The 22717-nt window shown below is 36.8% G+C and overlaps 1 protein-coding gene across 3 annotated transcripts in view; it reads left to right on the top strand.

Annotated features, from left to right (window-relative positions):
* GBE1 (1,4-alpha-glucan branching enzyme 1) overlaps positions 1-22717 on the top strand; it is a 169776-nt gene that overhangs the window by 89115 nt on the left and 57944 nt on the right. For all 3 annotated transcript variants that reach the window (XM_075516458.1, XM_075516437.1, XM_075516447.1), the window contains exons 8-12: positions 7458-7573; positions 7817-7944; positions 11295-11393; positions 13631-13741; positions 16768-16939. In XM_075516458.1, the coding sequence (XP_075372573.1) occupies positions 7458-7573; positions 7817-7944; positions 11295-11393; positions 13631-13741; positions 16768-16939 (626 nt within the window). The remainder of the gene's footprint in view (positions 1-7457; positions 7574-7816; positions 7945-11294; positions 11394-13630; positions 13742-16767; positions 16940-22717) is intronic.

The following is a 22717-nucleotide window of genomic DNA, read 5'->3' on the forward strand; positions in this document are numbered from 1 at the left end:
TTTCCTATCAGCCCTTTTCAAAGGTCTGTATCCTTCTGTAAAAATGCTCAAAACAGCTGAGAGCAAGTGGCTGTGGTGAAGGTCTTTCATTCCTACACCCATCCGTCTTTCATCTTAATTTGATATGATTCTTTCTATGAGTGAGAGGTATTTAGTTGTTGTGAGAAGTACATAACTGAAAACTGTTGTGTTCAAGATGACCTAATACCATCCTGGAATATGGAAAGATAGAATCTTGACTTCCTTAAAAACATGACTGGCTTACCCCCATCTGGTAATGTTTGCATCTACCTTCTCCTGTCTATTTTCCAGTTTCTTAGAAAGCTGTGAGATTCTTTACCCTAATCTCAAGCCGTTTGGAAACTTCACTCTTCTGGGAATCAACTGTGTAATGGCAACTGCTCTACTCAGGAAAGCTGCTTAAGCAGTTCATCAGAAGTTCAGCTCCTACTGGGAAAACTGGTATCAGTGATCATTACTAGCTTTAATTTTAAACAACCTTTTTGTTGGGAAAAAAAAAAAGCAAAGCAAAAAGCCCTGACCTTTAGTGTTGCTGTGCAGAGGGATCCGTACTTCCCAGTGGAAATTGCTGTCTGGCTTAGTGATGCCGATCACTGCATGTCTGGAGGTTTCACAGACACTGATCCGAACAAGTGCTGGGTTTTGCTGCCACTGCTGGTCTTCTCGCAGCTGGTAGACTTCATCATGTTGGGGTTGATACTCAAATACCTGACCAGAAATAGACTTAAAGGGACTGTTAACAGGTCACATCCACTTTGTGTGACATTTTGTCACCTCGCTGTGACAAGATAAATTAGGAATGACATGCCTTCGTGTAGGTCTTTGCTTTAAGTCCATGAGGGCTGGTTAGCTTTTTTCATTGTCTCTTCGGGTAGCAAAACATTCCCAAGGGCCACACTATTGGCTGTGAATACAGGAAGTTTTTATACTAAAGTTTTTCACAATCACAAGGTCATACTGAGACCCCATCCAAATTACTGATCTAGTGTTTCAGACTTCCATAATAAGGACTGCATCCCCTTCTGGCCTCAGGGTAGACTGTGTACTTCAGACCAGTTTAGAACACTTGCTGTGTTCTGGTGCAGACCTCTGGTCTTTGTTGAGATTCAGCAGGAGGATGATTATCTGGGACAGACACAAATGGGTTAATGTTTGGCAAATCAGGTAGTCCAGCGCTGCTTCAGAGGAATATTGACCTGGTACCTCCTGAGGTTAAGATTTGGTATGCTTTCAAATACCTGCCTTTTCATACTCAGCTTTGCTTGTCTTTTCTGATTTCAGACGTGTAGCGTTCTTCTTTATTCATTTATTATCTTATTATTCTTCATCGTTATTCCTTATGGTTCATATTCTTTCATGTGTCCTTAATGTAGGTCTTTCTTACCTTACTGATGTCAGAGTACTGTTCACTCATGCATGAACCTGAGCAGGCAAATAATTTTAAAGTTTTATTGCATAGCAATTACAGTTTGTCAAAACCTTTCATCTGCTTGCAGTGACCTATGTGCCGCCTTCTTCAGTAGCGGGTCCTCTTTGTCCCATGGTTGGGTCCCGAGAGCTTGCAACGTCAATCAAGATTTCCTAAGTGAGGACTCTTTGTTAGCTGTAAGGAGAGTTGGCCATGAAATGTTTAGACTAAGCTATCTAATTGGCAGTTGAAACTTTTTTAATGGTTTCAGTGTCATATGGGACCTTAAGGAAAGATAAAACTTGGAGATCTGTAATGCACTGTTACTTGTGTTGTTTAATGCTTTTTTTATTTGAAATGTCATTTAAAAGATAAAGCTGCGTTGCAGACCAAAGATCAAAGGTTACAAGTCTTTTGTTTGGTACTGTCAACATCCTTGCTGTATCTCAGTATATAAATTGTCTGCTTTCAGTGTTACGAATTCTATACAGGTAGCAAAGCAAACATAATTTAATCAAGTGAAACAGGTTGTGGTATGGATCCGTTTCTCTTTAAAACAAGCAAAACCTCACAATGCAGAGAACAGAGGTAAAGTGATAAGGAATTGATTGTAAGCAGTAAGTAGGGAAGGAGAAGACAGTGGGGTAGTAATTAAGATATTTGATAAATTTGAGAAAAAAACCTCAGGGAGCTAGGTCTAAAGCTAATGTTTAGTTTAAATTCAGAGGCTTCAGGGGAAAGAAGTGGCTCTCTTTATCATTGATATGGCTGAAAGAGATATAGATAAATCTTCTTTAATGATCCGAGCTCCCTGTTAAGGAAGTCTTGAGCCAGTAGCAGTGGGAGACTTAGAGAATGGGGAACTATCCTCATTAGCTTGCCCAAGAAAATACAGTTATAATCCATGCAGTATAGGTAACCTCTTTCCAAGCTTTGTGTGAGTAAAACTCTACTGCTGTTGAAAGTGTTAATTTCAAGCCTCATCCACGCACAAGATTGTGATGGACAAGAAGTAGAGACCTTACAACTTAAGCATCTCACCTGTAGTTTCTCTCTTGGCCCGCAGATCACCGTAACAGTGCAATGGCTTGAACTGCTTGACCAAAGGGATCATGACCGTACTGATTGTCTTTTGGGTTCATTGGTTGTGGTGGGGAAGTTAAAAAATCAATTTCATCATATTAATTTGTTTTAATAATATCCAAAATACTGTGGCACGGTGAAGAATAGTTCAAGAATGCTGCAAGAATGTTGCAGCCATTCTGAAAACTTTTACCAGCTAAATTCTCCTGCAGCTGGAAGTTGGAGTGTGGAGAGGACTCTGTCCTCAGGGTTTTTGTCAGTTGTCTTCTGTTTATTTTCAAATAATGTTAAAAATTCAGTGCTTGTTAAACTGAAAGCTTTAGACTCCTGTAACTTCTCACCTATTGATATCTGTGCCACTACTGTTAATTAGTATTGCTTGTTTTCAGAATAAGCTTTTTCCTTAGTAGTTATTTTGTGTCTGAATATGAACTCTGAAATGTGAGTAAGCTTAATATTGCTGAGGTAGAATGGCTTGTTTCTTTTCTGGCTGTAGAGGGGACAGTCCTGCAATGCACTTTCAGAAATCCTAGATCCAGAAAAAATAGCACTCTACATCAGTGCCTCTGGTTGTTACTGGGGGGGAAAAAGTTAATTCACTGCTTCTGTCTCTTCTTGGGATTGATACAGGGGAAGTGACATGTTGCTGCCGACCCCTTCTGCTCACAGATTATCGTATGCCCCGGGAGGATAGCTCTGTTTTTGTTTGTTGTCTGCACAGTTCATTTTGGAGGCATAACGCAGCTTGCGTGACCAAGCAAAAGCTCTTTTGGTCTGTTAATGACTGTATCGTGTTCTGTTGACTGATAGATGCGTATGTTCCCATAGAATGGTGTTAGGTATAATTGTGAGTGCAGGTATCGAGAGCAGTCTAGCAGTGTGAGTCAGGATTGTCCCTTGGCTAAAAAGTGGGGACCTGCTGCACTGCTTCACCTTCTCAGTCCCTTATGGTTAGAGATGGCTGGGGTCTTGGCAATGATATTACCTAGAGGACAGTGAGGAATTACTTCTCCAGGTAAATGAAAGAGGTTGAAATACAGAGAGTTTATTCTTTTTGTTGTTGTTTTCCAAACAGGATAAGGCTGGTTACCCTTTTGTATCACTCTGATCAAACAACGTACATCTAAATAACAGACAAACTGGTGTATGCTGCTTAACAGCTGTGAAAAAAGAACATCTCTGCATCAAATCTGGATGTTTAGTTCATAAAATAACTTGAGCAGATTCACTGAAAGTTAGCATTATCAGACTGAGTGCCAGTTTCTTTATGTTTAGCAATCCATTGGTGGAATTTAAGCCAGTCAGCTGTTGAAATGTTTGGGGATAATTTGAAAAGTAATATTTTAGCAATTCAATGCTACTATGTGTTAAGTTAATTAAACACTAAGAATTGAAAACAGGTAAATCATCATAAAAGTCTAGATTCTTATAAGGTCAGCAGTTTCACTCATTTTCTGTAATACATAATAATAAATGCAGTTCCTGAATGTCAACATTAATATGGTTCAAGAATTGCAGCTTCAAACTGTTTTAGGTACAGCCAATATTATTTTTTTGTCCATAGTGACGAAATTAACTGGTTTAAATGCATTACTTGCTTGCATCTAAACATTTGATGTTCATCATGGATTGAAATTTAGAATTCTTACGTTGAATCATTATTTTGCTTTTTTATTGGTACAGGAGGAAAAAAAGTAAATAATGAGTGTAACTTGTAAGCAATTTCACAGGTTTTCTGCTGACCTAGTATAGGAAAGTTGTTAAATTTCTCATCACCTTGTGAAACCAGGTCATCTAGCTAGATATGCTCGTTTCACTTTTTCAAACAAGAAATCGTTTTTGAATGTGTGAGCTATTGGCCCCAAGGGGGAGAAAAAAACCCAGCAAGACTTCTCTGCAAAGACCTTCTTTGTTTTGAATGATGTCTGAGTGAATTCTGAATTACTTAAATTTCTTACAGTGTAAATCATTCTGTTCCTTAATGATAATACAGCATATATTTTCCTCTCTTAGATCATGCATGCAATGAAAGAACTTTCTCAATTTTATGGTATGCAAAAATGTGAGAGACTGTTAGGATATAATTTAAGATATGGCTTTTGCCCAAAAGAAATTACATTCTTAATGAATGCTATCCTGTCTCCATATCTGTCTGTAAAATTACGAGAATGTACTTCTGTTAGCAATAACTCAGGAACGTTTCCTACATAGTGGATGTATTTCAATTATGCTATGATTTTGGCCTCTGCTGGCATTCTGCAAAGTTATTTGTTACTTCTGTCAACTTCCATTTCTAATGCTGCTGTTCCCATAAACAAATTGGCTTGGATGAAATCATGAACCTCTGTATGGTCTGTGTGATTTGCATGTTTCAGAAAAACTGTTGTTCTGGCTAGTGTTTTGGAGCAGTGTAGTTATCTCTCTAAAAGTCAATATAGTTGCTAGTATTTGACATCATTCTTAGAAATTATCCTAAAAGTGAATTTTTCCAAGTTTAGACTAGAATCAGAGTTAATATGTTTGTTTATTTATTTATTTACAGTCTTCTCTCCCATGTGCAATCAGATGGTTGGAAAACATCTGCTGCTGCTACTCAGGTTTTTGATCTCATCAATTTGTTAACTAATCTTTTGGTTCAACAAATTCATCTTGTTTGTTCTTATCTATAGTCACTTTTTCATGTAAAAGTCATTACAATTTATTTTCATACTGGTTCTCCATCTTTTTCCAAAGATCAATCTTCCGTGCCAACAGTGGTGGAAAAAATGACATTTGTTACCATTTTGGGACTTCTGTGTATGTTTTACAAATGTACAAATCCTCTTCACCATCTTAAGAACTTTAAGGTTATAAAGTCAAGGAGTCTGTAATGAGGAGAAATAACTTTTAAGTCTGGCTGGTGCTTGTGGCAATTAATCTACTCTTCGTACATGCATTATCTTAATTCTGTGTGAGATAGTATTTTTATTGCAATACAGCTACTGCTCTGACTTTGCTCACAGTGTTTAGGTTGCAGCAAATAGCTTTCAGTAAATTTGATGCTGGGTCAGAAAAAGATACAGCAAGCATTTGCACAAAGTTGTATTTTTGTGACCAGCTTGCCAGTTCATAGGACTCTTGATACCTTTCTGTTCCTTTCAATACCAGAGTGTTCTCTCTCCATTATTCATTGCAAATCATCTCACCTGAGAAATAACAAATATATAAAAGGTTCTGTAGACGTGCTCCTGAGATCTTCCTAGTATAGTGTTATCTTGTGAATTGGATGATTCGGGGTGAGGCGGGGGAACACAGGGGTGGAACAAAAAATCTTGTCATGTAATGCATGCCCAGAAAAGCTATTGAACTGAAGCAATTCGCATTGAACTGATTCACATTTCCTAAATTTGGAGTTTTTGATTTGGTAATATTTCTATCTTTATATGCACAAGTGTATATCTGTGTGCACTACATGCAAAGAAAAGGAGAAATATTATAATCCTATTGAAGTAAATAAGAATTGGCTATTCGGTGAGATCAGGATTTTACCGGCTTTATAGTGTGTCCACAGCCTCCCTATCTTTTCATGTAATACCACTAACTCCAGACTTAAAGCATCCTTCATATGAGGAAGTTTTTTGGAGGAAGGAAGGAAGGGACATTTGCTTTGTCAAAATGGAGTTTATTCCTTGTGTCATAATTTCCTCATGAGTCTACTGCCTCCGACACCTGTTAGATAAAGTGAAATGTAGAAAGGGTCTCCTTCAGTGCCTTATGCCAACTACATGCATAGGTGAATTGTAACAGTGATGCTGACTGATGTGCTTTGTGCTAGGTGTACCCCTTCCATCTCGCCCCCCAGAGGGTGGTTGGTGAGACCCTGCATGCTGCTGTGTAGCTTACTACCAAGTTTCTGTTCAGAGAAGAGTGCAAGTGGAGTCATAGTTGTGCTATCTTGGGAAATTGATTAGAGAGAAATCATAACATTGACAAGCGTTGAAGACATAGGCAAAAAAAGTTTCATTACCTTGTGTGGTTCGCTGATTGAGATGGGTGAGCTCTTTGGAGCCATAGCTTGCAGGAGGTGCACCTGAGGCAGCCCATTCCAATGGTGGCAGAGAGGGTATAGTGGCATGGAGGGCAAACAGTAGAAATAGATATGGGGGCCTTTGAAGCTAATGTGACCAGTGTCCTGGGAGAGGAGGTGATGAACCGGAGGAAGACTGTTCCTGAAACTATTTTGTTCTTGGATACAAATTTTGTTTTTGTATAACCATACAAATGCCTCCACCTGCTTACTCGCTTTGGAATCTCTTTTTGATTTCATGTCCGTGCTTTGTTTGTGTGTGTGTTATACCCCATTCCTGTTGTTCTGAATTTCAAAAAATATCTCCTCAACTTTCGTAAGTTGGTTTACTCTTTAAATGTGTAAATTTGCAATAGAGTAGGTGATTTGGTAATCTACTGGTGACATGTGATTTGTAAATAATTGGGGAGGGTGGGGGACAACAGCTTTTCAACTTTTATTATGCCTAGACGTCGCTGTAAATCCATAAAATCTTGGGGATGAAATCTTACCTCTTATAATTGTCTTTCCATTTCTATAAGATCTTTTCCCACAGAGTATAACCATCTTTAGAGAGGCAAAGTAAAAGTACAGTGGCAAGTATGGGTATTGGAATGTAATAATATATGTGTTCAAACACTAACCTATTTAGATGTCTATATAGATAGTTGACAATTTTTCCTAAACCCCTATCTGCAATCTTAAAATTACGTGCAGTAAAAGACAAAGATTTAAGGAAGACAAACTTAGGAAAAGGCTAATGAAAAATGGGGAAGAAGTCATTAAAATGGTAAAATGTCCAGTAGAAGGACCGTATATGCAAGTGGGGAACATGGTATCAGGAACTCCAGTTGATCCCAAGGTTTCTAAAGCTTATAAAATATATTCATGTTATTTCAGCTGGGAAGTTTTGAGATTCCTTCTATCTAATTTGAGAATGTGGATCGAAGACTATCGCTTTGATGGCTTCCGATTTGATGGTGTTACATCTATGTTGTATCACCATCATGGGATTGGTAAGTAGTTTAATCAACTCTGATCTCAGCAGTCCTGTTGCAGCTCTGCTGCTGTGGAAATAGTGCTATAAAGTTCACTGAATGCTCCAAAAATTCCAGATTTGCTAATATCTTGTTGTGCTGCTATATGGATAGATCTGAAACTATGAATAAATTTGGTGCTTATAAAATTGCATATTGCAGAATATCTGTGTTTTTTAAAAAAAAAGTGACTGTGGCCTTTAAAACTTCCTGTCTTATTAGGCACAGGATTCAGTGGAGATTACAACGAGTATTTTGGCCTACATGTAGATGAAGATGCTTTGTGTTATCTAATGCTGGCCAACCACATGATTAATTTCTTGCATCCAGAATGCATAACCATAGCAGAGGTAAGATCAGAATTTGCCATCCCCAATGACATTAATATTGATTAGTTTGCTTTGGGATGTGAATTTCCTGTTAATTACCAAGTCACACTTCGGGTACTCAAGGAGTGACATGAGCTGAGAAATATTAATTAGTGGACAGCCTTTGCCTTGTGGGGAAAAACAATTGGAATATGCACTTTGGGAATTTTCTCTGCATTAATGGGTCATTAATTAATGTGGGGATTTATCCCCCCCCCCCCCCCCCCCATCTCCTTGAACTTGTAATAAGATTTATTTTTATTAGTTTATTGCTTTTGCATGATTGCCATTTGTCACTAATGATTCCTGGTACTAAAGAGCAACAGCCCTAGTGCCATTTTGTGTATTTTGAATTATATTCGCATAATTGACAATTTCCCTTCAAAGTAAATGCAATAAGTTTATAAATGTTGAATGTGTATGCTAATTTAAATTCAGTGTTAAGTTTCTCCAGGTTTCTGAGGGAGTAAGTAGACTATATTACTTCAGTTGATTGAGATCAATTAAACTTTTTTGACTGAAAAATATTATTGTTGGCACATGGAATTTTTAATAGTATGAAACACCAGAGCTTTAAAGTTCTATGAATAGGTACGTTTTCACTGATATTTTCTCTTTATCTAAAAGAGAAAATCATGTAAACCTTGAGGACTTTTCTGTTATTATGTTTAAATAATTCTGTTTAAAAGAAAAAGTTGCACCTATCTGATATCATTAGGGACTATATGGATTTCTAATAAAACTTCTTGTATTGTTTAAGAGTTCCCTATTTATTTTCAGGCAACAAAATACTGCTTAACTTAATTTCTTACTTATGGAAAGTTTTATATTATAGACAACCACTGCTAATGACAAGCTATCAAAAACAGCATCTCGTGAACACTCGCTAGTAAACTTGAAATGGTTTCATTGAGCTGTAGGTTTATTTGATGTGAAATTTGTTCATTTTCTAGGTAGTCTTAGATTATAAGCATTCCTACCAATGAAATTCTGAGTTCAGCCTCCTTGTATTACCTGGCCTAAGGTTTTTTAATAAGATGCGCCTTCAGTTTATCTTGCTTGAGTTGGAAACTGCTTCTGTTTCAATACATCATTTTTCTGCCTGGGGGAGTCGCTACACGAAATACAGAATTGATCAATGTGCTGCATGGTTAAAGGAGAATTTCAGAAGGAGAAACTATTGACATAATTGAAAATTACAAAAGGCAATGAAGAATGTCTGCGTGCCTATAATGATGATGGAATGAGTGCCACATGAGAAAAATGTTTTTGTCTAGCCATAACTAATTATAATATATTCCTTAATTATTTGACTGATAGTTTTTACAGCTTTTTAATATTCTGTATATTCACTGTCTTAGTAATTTCTAAGTTTTTAGGTATTACTGACTATATGCTTATTTTTCATTTTGGCCTTCTAAATAAAGCTGTGATTAAAGTTTTGTATAATGAGAAGAAAAAATGTTAAGTAAAATTATATCATGCCTGAAGTGTTATAAAAACAAACAGGAAAAAAAAACCCCACTGCTGTGATTTCTTTTTTTTTCATATGCAGCTCATTTCAAACTAAGGTCTGAACAAATGCTTAGGCATTGGCTGTTTATATTTGGTGGAAAACATACTGAACTAACTAACACCGAATTTTTTTTGTGTGTGTTCAGGTAAAATCTGTAGATATAGATAGATATTAATAGTACTAAATTTGGAATTTTACTTCCCAAAAATCTGGCTTTCAGAATTGTGACTAAAGTAGATTGGAGCTACTTAAATCTCAGTCGGACCTTGTCCAGAGAAGCATCATAGCATCACAGAGAAAGACTTTTGTTTCGGATCATCTTGTCCTGCATAACTTGGAGAGCACTAGTCTGTTTTTATCCTTTCTGACTGATTTAGGAGAGCTATTGAACTTCCTTTTATAATATCTAAAAGTTTGGAAAAAATTTCCGCTTCATTATTTGTTATTTACAGCACGTGGAATGTGGATGCCGTTTTCTGTGGGATCTAATGACTGCTGAGTAGAGGGGGATAATCCCCTCCTTTGACCTCCTGGCTTTGCTGTTCATGCAGCCCAGGATGCTGCTGGCCACCTCTGCTGCCAGGGCAGGCTGCTGGCCCATGCTCAGCTTGCTGCTGGCCCAGAGCCCCAGGGCCTTCCCAGCAGAGCTGCTCCCCAGCCTGGCAGTCCCCAGCCTGTATGGATGCAGGGGTTAGTCCAGCCCAGGGGCAGGATTTGACAACTGCCCTCGCTGAACTTCCTGAGCTTGCTGTTGATCAATTCCTCCAGCCAGTCAGGGTCCCTGTGGATGGCAGCCCTGCCTTCCACCCCCCAGGATGCCATCTATGAGGAGAGCGACCACATCATCACGAAGCTCACTTATGTCAGTATGGAGGGGGGAGGAGGTGGGCTCTGTGTGTGTATGCATGTATGTGTATGTATGTATAACTCCAAGTGCAATATCTTTTTCACTAGTCTAATACAGCAATTGGATTGAAGACTGGATTGAATCCAGAAAACCAGAATGAGCTTCCTAATTAAGCCCTGGTTCTAGTCAGGATTTAATTCCATAAATTCTCTTGTGTAGACGCAAGAGGTGTATGTTAATCCATAACCATTGTGGTGGAATGGCTTCTCACTGACGTAAGTTAATAAAATTGAGTACTGGTAGATATTTTGCAATTATTGGAGATTTGCATTTTCTATACAGATAAGCTAACTTCAGAAAAAGAATGCCATGTGACATAATTGCGTAATAAAATGGTGAAATAAATATTTTAAGAACTTTGAATTACAAATTTAAGAATGATCAGCCTTCATCAATCTGAAACTGGAAAATTATGCAGTAAGAGCATGTCACTTTCCAGGGATAGTTGGATCATTAGTTTTGGTTTTGTGCATTTAGGAAAAGAGTAGAGATTGTATTTTTCTTCCTTACTGTACTTTATATTGAGCCTTTCTATGCCATTCTTTATGCAAAATATCAATAAACTGAATGAAGGTTTAATTTGTCTTTCGTTGACTACTTTCTACTTTCTATCGATTACTTGGAGCTCATGAGAGCTAATTATTTCAAATTCTGCACCTACTGAGGTCTCTTCCCCCTCAAATATCTACTCTATTAAAATATTTTGTAGTAGAGTATTTGAAGAGAAAAGTCATAATGCTTTTCCCTGTAACTTTTGCATTCAAACAGCAAATCTGGGTGTAGTAATCACTACTACAGAAGCTGTCTATAGTGTACAGAGTGTTTGCATAGAAGTATTACTCTATGGTAGAAAATCTGAACTAATAATTGCAATGCTATGCAAATTATGTTGTGTTTTTTTTATTTAAGGATGTTTCTGGAATGCCAGCTCTCTGTCGTCCTGTTGCAGAGGGAGGAGGGGGTTTTGATTATCGACTAGCCATGGCTATTCCAGATAAGTGGATACAGGTGAGAACCTTTTTAAGAGTATGTTCTACTCTTCAAAGTGGGACATTTCTCTATCTGTACATACACAAAAACACTTCTGAATCCTACTGACAAATTTTACTCTCTCTTCTGTTAATGCCCTATTAAAATAAATTCTGACAGGCTTGAGCACAGGTATTAGTGGCTGAAATGAGAGCTGTAAGATACCATGTAGGTTTCAGAAGATGAGTAAGTGCAGGGGCTTTTCTTTGCATTCTAGCTGATATTTGTTTTCTTCATGTGATACACATAGACTCATTTCATTTGAAATAACCTGTATCTTGCAACAGGTGTAGAATGTGTAGTCTGTATTGAATGTGAACAGGTAGATAAGAAGTTAACCATATGCATATAAATATTAAAAAAAAAAAAAAAACAAACACAAACCCAAAAACATGCAACGAACCTTCCTGAAATTGGGCATAGTAATTGGTGTTGAACATAGAGCTGAAAGTTTAACCAAAGTAAAGATGAATTATACAAACACCAGCAATCAGTACAGTGGGGTTACAAAAAGAATAATAAAAATCTGTAAATGCTCTTCAAGAACAATAATATACTAATAAACACTGACTACGATAAGTATTTAAATCACATTTTCCTTAATACAGAGAATCACAAGAAAAGGAATAAAACACTAAAAGATCTCAAAAGGCTTCTACTGATGTTTTAGAGAATTGTTTTTCAGTTAGATAGAAGATTGCATCCAAATCCCTCAGGCTATCATGATGATCTGAAAACAATAAATGTTTTATATGACCATTAATGCTTCAATAAATGTAGTGAGTAGCTTAAAATAAAAAGCAAATTAACTTATCTTCAGCATCTTACACTTTTGTAACTAGGAGGTGGAGGGCAGATTGAAAAACAGTTTTCAAACCTTCTTTTCATTCAGAAAACAAACTTGCCAGCTTTTCCATCAGGGACAGCATCATTAAACTTGAGACTGCTTACTCTCATTTCTCTCCAGCTTTTAAGTGTGTACCTGTTAATAGCAAGTTTTCTAGGCAACTTCCTAAAAGGAGTTGTAGACCTGAAGGATCTTCAGGGTTCCATGAAGTAATTCTGAGGGATCTGTAAAAGTAGGTGAGATAAGTTGATTGTCATAACAGTGGCTGTACTAGTTCACATTAAAGATGTACCTAGTATATAATATGATGCTGCATGAGGACCTGAATGTTTTCAGGGCCAGAATTTATGGAGTTATTTTAAAAAAGCTGTTTAGGAGTACATGGCCAGTTACAATCAGAATGTTAAATTTTATAGCATCATTTTAGCCATCTTGATGTTATTGCCTTTTAATCACATTTATTTTTATGTCTATATACTTATGTATATGTATTTAAGTTGTAGTGATCAATGGAGGTCTATAAAGTTCTATAGAAAAAAGAAGGGACTAACACTGAAATTGGACTAGGTTTAGAAGACGGAGGAAATAGTGTCATATGAGGCAGAAAATTCCTATTGATGTGATTTAATTTAAATTCCTAAAAATCAGGAGCTAGTAAAGCTCTGATCAGGAGCTAAAAATCAGGAGCTAGTAAAAATAAGGATCTAAAAATCAGGAGCTAGTGGAAAAAAAAAAGTAAAGCTTGTTTTGTATTCCAAAGCTTTGGCAGTCAACCTGTGGTTTAGAACTGACTGGGAATTCACAGATCAGGGAGCATGCAAGTCCCTGCACTGAGCACCTTCTCGTGTTATTGTGTACTTCATGGCAATACCATAGTGCTATGTTGCAGTGATGCATTCTCTACCACACAGCCCTGTGCTTCAGCTATAGTTGGAAGCTGCCATATGCCAGGGTTACTTGAAATACAGGACTTCTTTCTTTCAATACTGTGTGTAGCTAAGTGTGTGTGCCCACATATTTTTCTTTACCAGTTTTTGGTGCAGCGCTCTCTGGCTGCTCCTAGCAATCGCATTGCCCACTGTATCAGAGGATTCACATGATAGATGGCAAGTCCAATTGTCCATGCTTATATGTGGAAGTACAGGAGAAACAAAGTATTTCTAGTTATTTATGTAGTGGAATTCAAAAGAAAGAAATCTTCTCAGATTATCAGAGAAAGCTCGTTGCTCCAAAGTTGGGAATAGGAGAAGTTAAAGTACAGTTCACAATCAATTGGAAATTTCTGTACCAAGATAATGAAGAAAGGTAGTAATGTGCTTTTAGTTAAAACAGAAATAATTTTTCAATGATCTTTTATTTATTTCTGCAGATAATTAAGGAGCTGAAAGATGAAGACTGGAATATGGGCAATATTGTGCATACATTAACAAACAGACGGTATGAAGAAAAGTACATTGCATATGCGGAGAGCCATGATCAGGTATTGTATCTATTTTTGTGGTTATATATAAGGAAGTAAAAGATGAGGTTTAGAGGCTTAGTTTGTTTTGTTTTTTAAAAATTGAGGCAAGAGTTGAGAAGGATAGGCAACAATTTCAGAGACAGGTAGATCTGGACTGCTGCTCATTTTTTTGTTTGGGTTTTCTTGTGGGGTTTTTTTTGTTTGTTTGATCCTTCTTTTTAATAAAGGAATCCTGCTTGGAGTGGGTAGGTGGTGTTATTTTTCAGTTTTGGTTTGCTTTTTTTTTGTTGTTTGGTTTTGGTTTGGTTTGGTTTTTTAGGAAATGAGTCCTAGCTTGTTGGTTTGCCTGCCTGTCATAGGACATAGGAAGGCATATAATCCATACTTTTGAAAATCTGGTTTCCGTAAAGTAAGCTGGAGCACTATTTATGATAAGCATAAACAATATCGTAATTTAGCAAATTTGTTCACTGACTAAGTGTTTGCAACTGTTGTATTCTCTTCAAGAAAATGTTTCCTCTCTGAAAGGATTGCAAACACCAATCCTCTTTAGACATCTAAATGAAATATTCTTTAACAGTTTGATTCAAAACACAGCAATTGTAATGGTTCTGTATACAGAAAAATGAAAAAGTAATGACAAGTTTGAATAACGCTTATCTCCCACAGTCTTTTGTAATGGTTGTTTCTGAAGAATCAGAAAAAGCATTGGTTGAGAATTTTAAAATTAGGACCTTTAAAAAATAAACCTTTTAGAAAATGGATTATAAGTAACCTACCTTCAACTCTTTCCTCTACATAATAGAGGTTGGCATTCTATTTCCTATACCTTCCATAATAAACATCTACAGAAGTGTCCGAAACGAGACCCATATTTTATTTTAAAAAGATAATCCTGAGTTTATCAGATTCCTTTTGTGTACCTATTTACATTCTTATCTCAGACTCTGTTACACAGTGTTCACTTAAGGCACGAGAGAAGAGTCCCAATCCTGGTAAAGAACGTCAGGTATTATTTGGAAATGCATATTATTCTGTGATTATTTGCTTTTATAAAAGCTGATTCTTCATCCTAAAGCATGACATGTAACATTACTGTTGCTGTTCTTTTATTTCATACTGGATTTTATCAATTGAGTTGTTTTCCGTATCACTATGTATTTTTGTTTTGGAATCTCATACTTGGGAAGAAATCTATTTATTTTGAAATTTAAGAAAAAAAAAAAAAGAGCTAACTATGACGATTGCAGATGGACATGAGGATGAGATGTGAAAAGCAGGATAAACAAAATGGGAGTGTAGGTAAAACTCAGTGTGGAGATACTTGAAGTGATGCACATGAGGGGCTGAAACAATTCCAGTTTCTTATATGTAATAATGGGCTACGAGCTGACTGTTACCAGTCAGAATACAGAGCCTTGTGGCTATAAGAAGTGCATGAAAATAGCAACTCAATGCTAATAGCTGTCAAAAAAGCAGATAACAGTACTTGGAATTATGAATGGAATGGAGAGCAAAGAGCAAAATCAGTATGTCACTGTAGTCTTTCATGGTTTGTGTGCATCTTGAATGTTGGAGGCAGATTTGGTCCTGTTATCTGAAAGGATATATAGCATAACTGGAAAAAATTGCTGTGAGAGACTTGGTAAGAATAATAGCAGGTGTGGATTGGTTTTCATAAGAAGAAAACTAAATAGACTAAGACTTCGGGGTAGAAAAGAGATCACTGATGGGGGAAGAATAACAGTTTATAAAATCATGGCTGGCATAGAAAACATGGATAGGGAATATTTACCTTCTCTTCTAATGGAAAGATTAGGGGACATTAAATGATGCTAACAAATGCCACATTCTGAGTCCAGAGACAAGTTGTTCCTTGCAGTTGTTCTCAGTCTTCAGCCTTGCCATTATTGCATAGGAATACATTTTTTATTTAAAAGATTACTTTTTACTTGAGGGAATCATCTGTATATGCATTTACATTGTTAGCTGGAAAACTAAAGGATGATGGTGCTTTTCAGTTAGACCTGTTTACAACTCATCTGTCTCTGGAATCTAGTGAGTTTTCATGATAGAGTATAAAATGAGAATTGGGCTAATTGAACAAAAAATTAGCTATTTACATACAAATGCTCCAAAATGTTTTCAACTACCTGCATGCTAATGTTTTAGAATAATCCTTGTTACGTAGCATTTGTGTGCCTTTCTCAAGTAACAGTAAACACTAGCAAGTTAGTAATTCAGTCACTGTTTTTAGACAGAATTACTAGTTTGTTTTTCTCTCTTGTGTGAAATAACAGAAACCAATCACATTCTTGATTGCATATAAATGAACATTTCATATTCACTCTGCATCTCTAAATCAGGAGTGTTGTTAATAGCCCTTTATTTGTACATCCCAGGAACCTTACTTGAGATGTTTGCTTTCTTATTTTCTGTTTTCTATAAAAATTCCAAAATGGTAGGTCACTTGTGGCTTATTGAGTTGATGCTAACATTTCATATTTGATATCCATAGGCAAAAAGGTTCTTAAGTAATTCTGCAGTTCGATCCCATCAGGTGAAATGTAGGACCACAACAGGGGTTAGACAGCTATTAGTTTATTGATCATATACTCACGCTCCCATCAGGGCGGGGAGCCCCAGTAACCACGTGGAGGGTTGCAAGGGGAAAACAGACGGTCGGGTCTGGCATCCAGTTGAGGCTCAGCTCGGGGACGTTCCTGCCTCAGTTTACATACTTTCTCTTTTTGGCAGCAGATTATATATATCATGCCAACGTGATTACACATCACAGAATACAAAGTTGCAGTAATTAGAAGCTAGGGTCACTGTGACCTGATGATCATCGGCAGTGGCAGGATGTTTTCTTTGTGAACAAGCACTAGATCGTGCACACTGAGCCGTGTCCTTGACTCCTTGCCAATCTTCTGAGTCCTCCCCTTACGATATAGAGCACTTGCTTTTTAAAAAAAAAAAAAAGTTAGAAACACTTCTAGTACACCCAAGGGTTTTCTTAACTTTTTTTTTTTGAATTGTTATAGGCACTTGTTGGTGATAAGACATTGGCGTTTCGACTGATGGATGCAGAGATGTATACAAACATGAGTGTGCTCTCGCCTCTTACTCCAGTTATTGATCGTGGAATACAGCTTCATAAAATGATTCGTCTCATTACTCATGCACTTGGAGGAGAGAGCTATCTGAACTTCATGGGTAAGTAACCTTAGGAACAAGTGTTTCATTTTCTCATCTACAGAATGCTTGGCAGGGAAATAAAACGACCTGACATCATCTTACATCCACAGTATTTATCACAATGCTGAAGTTTGGAGCATAAATGCTTTTATAAAGATTTAGTACAAAAGGTAATATGCATTGTTTTTCTGTCTGTAAGATGTATTATAAGACAAGAAAATAAAGTCAATGTGGTTCCTAATTGTAACAGAAAAAACTTTTAAAAATGTGGTAAGCTCTAGTTCAGGTTACTCTGATTTACAACTCAAACTAGTATTTTAATTGTTGTTCTGCAAGTTTGTCAGGTGGTGAGCCTTGCCTTACAGAGATGGGTTGTCTTTCGTCTCTATTCTACTCTCCTAAACTTTTTAGGGTAACACTGGATTTACTAAAGATAGCTCTGTGCTTATTTCAGTTATTAATTGTCAGGGAGTAATCTGGAATCAGTTGAATTAATTTTCATTGCTTCTTAGTGAAGAGCAGAGGCTTAATGAGGTAGGCAAGGACAAATCATAGAGATAGGAGGCGCATCCTGCTATCGAAGCAGGGAAATAGTAAGAGTTAGCAATACTTTCTTTTTGTTCATAAGCTGCAAAATACAACTGTTGCATTGCTTCCTAAGCACTATTGCTACAAGAACATCCAATAGTTAATCTGATTTAATCAGCAAGTTACAGTTTCATGTAGTCATCTTAAAAGTTGAATGTTGTGCTTAGTTTTGTACAAAATGCTGAAGCTATTTATGCTTGATGCTCTAGACCATATTCATGTTCCTTAATTTCTTTGCAAAATAATCCTTACTTTATAGTTAAAATCACAATTCTGTAATGTGGTGTGACAAGTTCTGTGTAGCAGTTGTGATAGTCTGATGGGGAAAAAAAAGTCTGAAATCATGCTATAAATGACCATGTCAGTTTTCTGACAACAAAACACTTGAAAATTATAGAATTTTTAGCTTAATATTGCCTTCAACTTTTATTGTTAAATGTTTTGTATTATCAAGTTAAAGGGGATTGTTGGATGTATATTTCCCTTCTTCCACGATAGTATATTTAAAAATATATTTTTCTAATTGAAAAAAGGAGAATATTAATAAGGCAATGTTGGCATTTGATTTAAGCATGTCTGTACTGATACATTTTCTCTTCCTTGGTATTAGAAGAACACTCAAAAAATACCATGGTTCTGGGTTTTCTTAAAAAGAATTAAAGCAACTTCAGTACAGAACAAATCAATTCATTATATGGTATACTAGTAAAACTTTTGTTTTCATTTTTCCCAAAAATGAAGAAGAGTTAATGAAACAAATACTTATGAAGTGTGTAGTCGGGCACCAAAATGTGCAAGGTATGATGTGTGCACTTCCGTTCAAACTAGTGATACTACAATAGCGAAGGAAGCAGGTGTTTAAAAAATATGCCAACTAAACTGCAGATGTCTCTGCCCCAGATTGGTAAGGTTAGAAAAATGATCAGTAATTCAATGTGGCATGTTAAATCCAGTGTGTCAATGCAGGTTGACTGAGCAATTAATATTGTGTATCCTTGAGTACTGCAAGTGTTTCAGTAACTACGTTATCATTTTCTATATGTAAAAGGTGAAAAGATTGTAATAAATGTTGGAGGAGAAAACATTTATGTTCAGAATGCTTGCAATCTGGTGTACTTAAAATGCATGTTGTAGCATGCGATCTAGTTAAGCAAATACAGTGACAAATGACTTCAACTTTGTTTTGAGCAAATGCTGAGGGTGAGGAAGAGAAGCCTCTTGTGGGATGGGGGGAAGAGTGGAAATCTCTTTTCACAACACCTGGAGAAGGCACTCCAGGTGCCTCTGTGCTTCCCTAGGTCCTTCCATAAATATCTTCTGCCTTCTTTTTCTGAAAACCAAGACACCAAAGCAATATGCTGCTTTCTCAATGCTTTGCTCATCTTAAGGAAAAACAGACCACTTCTAAAAAATGTTGTATCAGGAGTGGAAATCTGTGTTCTCTAATATATCTTGGAACTTCTCTTTGAAGATCTGGAATTATATTTAATTACACCTGTGTAGGAGTATCACTTGTACTCCATACGTGCAAGCAGATTCTTGTTGAGAGAAGTTGTGCCCCATTGAACACCAAACACTGATTGTGGCTTTCTCCTGTCTTTCTCACTTTTCACACCGGACAGTTCTCTGTCCTTCTTACAGGTACCTATAAGAAACCACTGCAAAAATCCTGGAAGTTGTTATTCTTATTTTTCATGTTTCTGGATGTTAAATTTTCACTGAAGACTTTTCTTTTCCTTCCCAATTGCTTATATCCCAGTATACGCAATCAATGATGTATGCAAACTTAAATGTGAACAGGAAAGTTTTGTCATTTCAGTAAACTTGTTCCCTTGTAACACAAACCATTGGGAACATTCTTTCCTCCAGTCTGTATTTCAGTTTTCTGTGCAGCTTTGCAAGTAATCTCTGGGGCTTCATGTGCCCATCTGGCATGGAAGACTTAACCTAGAAAGGGAAAAACTCCATATGCTTGGCTGAAAATGAGCATGATAATAATAAACATCCTGCTGTAGTGAATGAACACTCTGGAAGGCCAGTTTGTTTAATAGTAATAATAAAAAAGTAGCAATTGTTCTAAAACTTGTGCCATGTCTAAATCCTCTGCTTTCAAAGTAGGTAGTGAGCAACAATCCTAATGTAGCTGTACTTTGTTCAACCCAACTCCTGTTTTAGACAGAGATTTTAATACTGAGACTGGCCAGTACTGGTGACAAGATGTCATATGACTTTAGGAAATCACAGAAATTACAAGTTCTTCTGCACAATGCTTTAGTAGGGGCACAGGTGATGCTTCTTTAAGGATTTCCTCTGCCACAGCTAAGCTTCCGTGAAGATGTTGACGTAGATAATACACATTTGATTGTCTGAATTTAAATGACATTAAGCATTCACAGTGTGTGCCTATATTAAATAGTGGAAGTAATTTTATTATTGGAAATAATAGGGAAAAATCCCTCTATTTGTACTCAAGTATTTTTGTTTGTAATTGTAGTGATATTGAAATACACTATGTATCTAGCGTTAACTTAATTAAAACCAGAGAAGTGTGTGAAAAAATATTTAGAGACATAGATCTTTGCCCTCTCTACTATGAAGATGTGAGAACAAATCCAAAATCAAAACCCTGTATCTGACTAAAATTCTTTATTGTCAATTTAACTGCCTACAAAATAACAAAAAGGCTTAAGATTTGAGTCTACTTCCTCAATTGCTAAAAGACTAATAGAAATTGTTACAAGACTTCTAGAATACTTACAGGAATCTTCTGATCTCACCTTGAAAATAAAGCAACCACTGTTGTTACCCACTGAACAATGTTTCACTTCAACGTAAAGACTCTCACATATTTCTTGAAAATAATAGTTGAACTTACCACTACAAAACTGTTCTATCTGTACATCCCTTTGTTTTCCTTTGGCTTCATTTTCCATCCTGTCCCTGAAGAAACTGTAGACAACTGTAATTGTTCCTTTCCCTTAAATATTATTTTTCTTTTCTCCTGCTCATTGCCTGTGCCCTGCACTTGGGGAAACCCTGTGGGACGTGGGAAAGAGCTGTGCCAGTTCTTCAGTGAACTTGTTTCTATATTCTCTCCTTATCTTGCAAGATACATCTGTTTGTCTGTCTAGATTTAGACAAGCAAGGTATCTGCTTTCTTGCCTACAGTAGACATAAGATCCAGCCCAAGGGGCCTTAAATAGCATTGTAGGTCCTTGGGATCCTTAGCACAAACATTTACTGTTTTATGCCACTGTAGGGTCTTGCTTTTCAGCCAGCTAACAATCATTTTCTTGCTTTCTTCTTCATTTTAAATTGACTTAAACTCAAATCTATTGATTTAAATGGAGATTAGTTCCTACATGAACCTCTAGCGCTATTTTTCATGACTTTTCTATAGTAAAACAACTCCTAATTAGGACTCCAGAGACCAAGTCTATCTCCCTGCAAAACAACTATTTTTTAAATATATAAATATATAAATATATATATATATATATAAGCTAGAAAATGATTTGGAGTAACTAGAACATTTTTTGCAATCGTGAGCATTGAATGATGGTGTTACTGTTTCAGTTGACATTTACCTCTGTTTCACTAATATCATCAAATCTATCTGTAAAGCTTCCTTTTCCCACTTGTTAGTTCATTTACACAATAGTTTATCTACTTTCTCTATGCTTAGGGTTTTTTTGGATGCGCTAAACCAGTTTTTTCTCTAATGGTTTGGTATGATGAGACCTTGTTCTCTCTTTGGTCTTAAAAATAAAATAAAATAAAATGCTATGCATCTGCATCATCTATCGCTTTGAGTATTTTGGATAGAGACACTTAGATTTTTTTTTTTTTTTAAACTAAAGGATTTCTTAACATAAGGATTTGGAAATATGCTGACAAACAGGAAAAGGAATGGTGTAAAACCTGTATCAGTAGCACCAATATCAGGGTGGGAAACATGCGTACAATTTACTTTAAGAATTAAAGATTAAAGATTTGAAATAAAAATGATACAACATAACTTACAATATAAATGGGAATGTTACTTAGAATCTGAAATACTTTTATTGTTATCTATTCTAGATAAAAAGAAATTGTATCAGGAACAAGGATTTTGTTTTCTTAGACACGTTGCAAGCAAATGACTTTGAATTTTTACACTTTTTTTTTCTGTACACTTTCTTATGCTTATTACTCCTGTGCACTGGTTACAGTATGACTTTTTAGACCATGGCCTAAAAAATGGCCTTGCAAGAGCAAATGCTCTTTAAACTAGCTCCCTTCCATCGGCTCCTTCTGATAAACAACCTTGAAGTGCTCAGCTGGTAAAGACTGCGGATTAGGATACGTAGTTTGAAATCATCCTTCTTAATATGCTTACCTAGTATACCTGGCAAATGTGCTTTCTGTGCTGCCAGTTCTACCAGGTGCTTTAATTTCATGGCAGTCTGACAGAAACAATTATCTTCATTTTAAGGTAGAAAACAAGAAGGGTGTAATGTGAAATCTTTCCTGTATTTTGGCGTAGACTTCTTCTGCTGTAGGGATAGACCACATACAACTTTGTTCCATAGTACCTGTCGTGGTTTAACCCCAGTTGGCAGCTAAGCACCACGCAGCCGCTTGCTCACCCTCCCTCCTCCAACTGGGAAGGGGGAGAGAATCTGAAAAAAAAAAAAAAAAGTAAAACCCGTGGGTTGAGATAAAGAGAGTTTAATAGGACAGCAGAGGAAGAGAAAATAATAATAATGACAAAAGAATGTATGAAACAAGTGATGCACAATGCAGTTGCTCACCACCTGCTGACCAATGCCCAGCCTGTCCCCCATCAGCAATCGCTGCCCCCCGGCCAACTCCCCCCAGTTTCTATACTGGGCATGACATCATATGGTATGGAACAGCCCTTTGGCCAGTGTGGGTCAGCTGTCCTGGCTGTGCCCCCTCCCAGCTTCTTGTGCGCCCAGCAGAGCATGGGAAGCTGAAAAGTCCTTGACCACTGTAAACACCACTTAGCAACAACTAAACCATCAGTGTGTTATCAACATTATTCTCATCCTAAATCCAAAACACAGCACTATACCAGCTACTAGGAAGAAAATTAACTCTATCCCAGCTGAAACCAGGACAGTACCCTGTATGCCCTCACTCAACTTGGGGCAGGCAGTGGCAGGGGGAAGAATCCAAATATATAGATTAGGCTTCATTAATTGC

Source organism: Mycteria americana, chromosome 1 (assembly GCF_035582795.1).
Source record: "Mycteria americana isolate JAX WOST 10 ecotype Jacksonville Zoo and Gardens chromosome 1, USCA_MyAme_1.0, whole genome shotgun sequence".
NCBI classification, from domain to species: domain Eukaryota; kingdom Metazoa; phylum Chordata; class Aves; order Ciconiiformes; family Ciconiidae; genus Mycteria; species Mycteria americana.